Source organism: Bison bison, unplaced genomic scaffold (assembly GCF_000754665.1).
Source record: "Bison bison bison isolate TAMUID 2011002044 unplaced genomic scaffold, Bison_UMD1.0 scf7180017864333, whole genome shotgun sequence".
Taxonomy (NCBI): Eukaryota; Metazoa; Chordata; class Mammalia; order Artiodactyla; family Bovidae; genus Bison; species Bison bison.
The window spans coordinates 2,638,980-2,642,006 of record NW_011494905.1 but is presented as its reverse complement, the minus strand read 5'-3'; the positions used below and the strand labels follow the sequence as shown (position 1 = coordinate 2,642,006).

General features: G+C 41.1%; 1 protein-coding gene across 6 annotated transcripts in view; it reads left to right on the top strand.

The window, feature by feature from the left end:
• MASP1 (mannan-binding lectin serine peptidase 1 (C4/C2 activating component of Ra-reactive factor)) overlaps window positions 1-3,027 on the top strand; it is a 69,250-nt gene that overhangs the window by 28,709 nt on the left and 37,514 nt on the right. For all 6 annotated transcript variants that reach the window (XM_010853917.1, XM_010853916.1, XM_010853914.1 and 3 more), the window contains exons 3-4: window positions 852-1,029; window positions 2,656-2,787. In XM_010853917.1, the coding sequence (XP_010852219.1) occupies window positions 852-1,029; window positions 2,656-2,787 (310 nt within the window). The remainder of the gene's footprint in view (window positions 1-851; window positions 1,030-2,655; window positions 2,788-3,027) is intronic.

The window sequence follows — 3,027 nt, the reverse complement described above, 5'->3', positions numbered from 1 at the left end:
AGTCTCGCCTTCCTGTAGCTTATATTCCAATGGTGATCTTTTGCCTCCTTCTGAGTACATCCTTCACAAGACACTTGTCACACTGTATGATAGCTCTGTCTGTTTTCCGCCATCTGAACACTGCTTCCCCATGGGCATGTGTGTGCTCAGTCGCTTAGATGTGTCCAGCTTTTTGTGACCCCATGAACTATATCCTGCCAGGCTCCTCTGTCCATGGAATTTTCCAGGAAAGAATACTGGAGTGGGTTGCCATTTCCTACTCCAGAGGATCCTCCTGACCCAGGGATTGAACCCAAGCATCTGTGTGTCTTGCATTGCCAGGTGGGTTCTTTACTACTGAGAGACCTGGGAAGCCCTTCCGCATGCACAGCTCAATGGCTTAGTCATCTCCCATCATCCCCATCCCACGCTTTGTTCCGTGCTTGGCACACACTGAATTCTCAATGAATGACTTATATTGTGTATAGTTTCTTTTCCTGGAAATGTAAGTTCCTGTTGTATCTAGAATCCATCTGTGAAATCTAACTCTTCTGTTTTATTAAATATGAAAATTTATTTTAACATTGAATTTTTTTTTTAACAAATAAGCCATTTTGTTGCCAACAGGACTAACGTGAAGCTACTTCTGATGGACTTAAACAAAATGAATGAAACGGGGAGAGGACAGATACATTGGCTTAACCTGTAATGTGTCTTTCTTCAAATTCCAGAATTCCTAAGCCTCTTTCTTTGGGCTTCCTAGGCTGCCTGGTCCACTTGTGGGCAGCTCCTCTGTCTTTTCTCCTTGAGACCAGCAGAGAAGCTAATTTGGGAAGATGCACATCATGTTCCCTTTCTTTTTGACCCTAAAGGTAGAAACTGAAGACCAGGTGCTGGCAACCTTCTGTGGCAGGGAGACCACGGACACAGAACAAACCCCTGGCCAGGAAGTGGTTCTCTCCCCCGGCTCCTTTATGTCCATCACTTTCCGGTCAGATTTCTCCGATGAAGAGCGATTCACAGGATTTGATGCCCACTATGTGGCTGTGGGTAAGTTGGAGAAGTGGGTGACTCATCCCCACATCTCCCTTTCTCTCTCAAAATTAAGTGTCTTGTGCTCTCTTCTTTAAAATGAACACCTACTACATAAATTCCACCATTAATGTCTTACTGCATTTAGTCTATCGCACATCTATCCATCTATCTATCCTCTATCCATCAATTCATTTTTTTTGACACATTTCAAAATAAATTGCAGACATCAGTACTCTTCTTCCTAAATACTTTAGCATGCATATTGTTTATCTAGGGTTCAACAGCTATTCACAATTTTTTCTTTTCATGTAAAATCTGTATATTCAATGAAATGCATAAATCTTAAGTACATTTGTTAAGCTTTGAAAAATATATATTTGTATATAAATGAATCTCTAACAAGATGTTGAGCTTTACCATTAACCCCCAAAGTTCCTTTATGCTCCTTTCCAATTACACCACACTCTGACCTCTTTAGAGGTCAACACAACAGTCCTGATTTTTTTCACCACCATAGATTAGTTTTGCCTCTTGCGAAACTTAATATAAATGAACACATACAGATTATATTTTGGAGATGAGAAATATTTTACTCAGCACAAAGTTTTTGATTTTCATTAATGTTACAATTCATTAGTAACTGTTTCTTTTCCTGGCAGAGTAATTTTCCATTATATAAATATACTACAATCTATTTATTCATTCTCCTATTGACAGACACCTGGGTTCTATGCATTTTTTGGATCTCATTAATAAAAATTTCCACAAACATTTTTGTACAAGCCATTTTGTAAACATATGTTTCACTTCTGTAGGATATATATTAATATCTAGGAGCAAAACTGCTTAATCATAGTGTAGGTGTATGTCTAGTTCTATAAGAAATTGTCTTACAGTCTTTTTCCACAGTGTTTGCACAATTTTGTATCCCTCCACCAATGTATGAGAGTTCTGGCTGCTCTATATCTTCACCAACATTTGATGTCATCAATTAAAAAAAAAAATTTAACCATTCCAGAGGACATGCGTTGGTACTTCATTATGGTTTTAATTTGCATTTTCCTGGCACCTAGTGATGCTGAGTATCTGTTCATGTGTAAGCTTCTTGGCCATTCCTGTATCTTTTGGGAAGAAATATGTGTTCAAATTGGGTTGAGAACATACATCTTTTTATCTTTATATTTCCAATACCTAAGATAGGGCTTGACCCACCTTAGAAACTTAGAAAGAGAGAAGCAACATGGAGGAGAGGTTAAAAACCCAGATTTTAGAGCCAGCCCACCTTGATTTGAACGAGGACTCCACTTACTATCTGTGTGACTTGGAGTAAGTTCTTTAATGGCTCTAAGTCTCAGTTTCTTCATCTATAACAAGGGGGTCATAACCGTCCTGCTTGCTGTCATCACAACTGTTAGAGAACAGTGGCAGCACCAGGAGTCAGGCTGCCCAGGTTTGACCAGGTTTTCTGTGACCTTGGGTAAGTCTCCTCGTTTGTAATTGGAGGCTTAGGTGAAGCTTAAATGAGACAATGCAGGTATCTCCCAACAAAGTGAGTGGCTCCACTGAGTGCTCTGTAAATGTTGGCTGTTCTCTTCACCATCACACTTGAATTGGTTGTGAGAGGCTCTACCTGCCCTACAGATGTGGATGAGTGCACGGAGCGGGAGGACGAGGAGCTGTCCTGTGACCACTACTGCCATAACTACATCGGCGGCTACTACTGCTCCTGTCGCTTCGGCTACATTCTCCACACAGACAACAGGACGTGCCGAGGTGGGGCCCAGCATTGATTCTGTGCATCACTTTTAGGAGTCATATTTTCCAGTAAGATGAGGGGAGGCTCAGAGGAAGGATGGACAGGCAGTAGGAACAATTAAAAGTACAATCGAACCACAAGAATAAAGATGTTGTAATGCCCACCAGCCTGGAAGTCGGGTTCAGATTCTCAGAGAACTGCATTTGAGAAGCCCCGGCCTCTAGGCCATCTTTCTTCCTGGGGAGCAGGACTTTTTG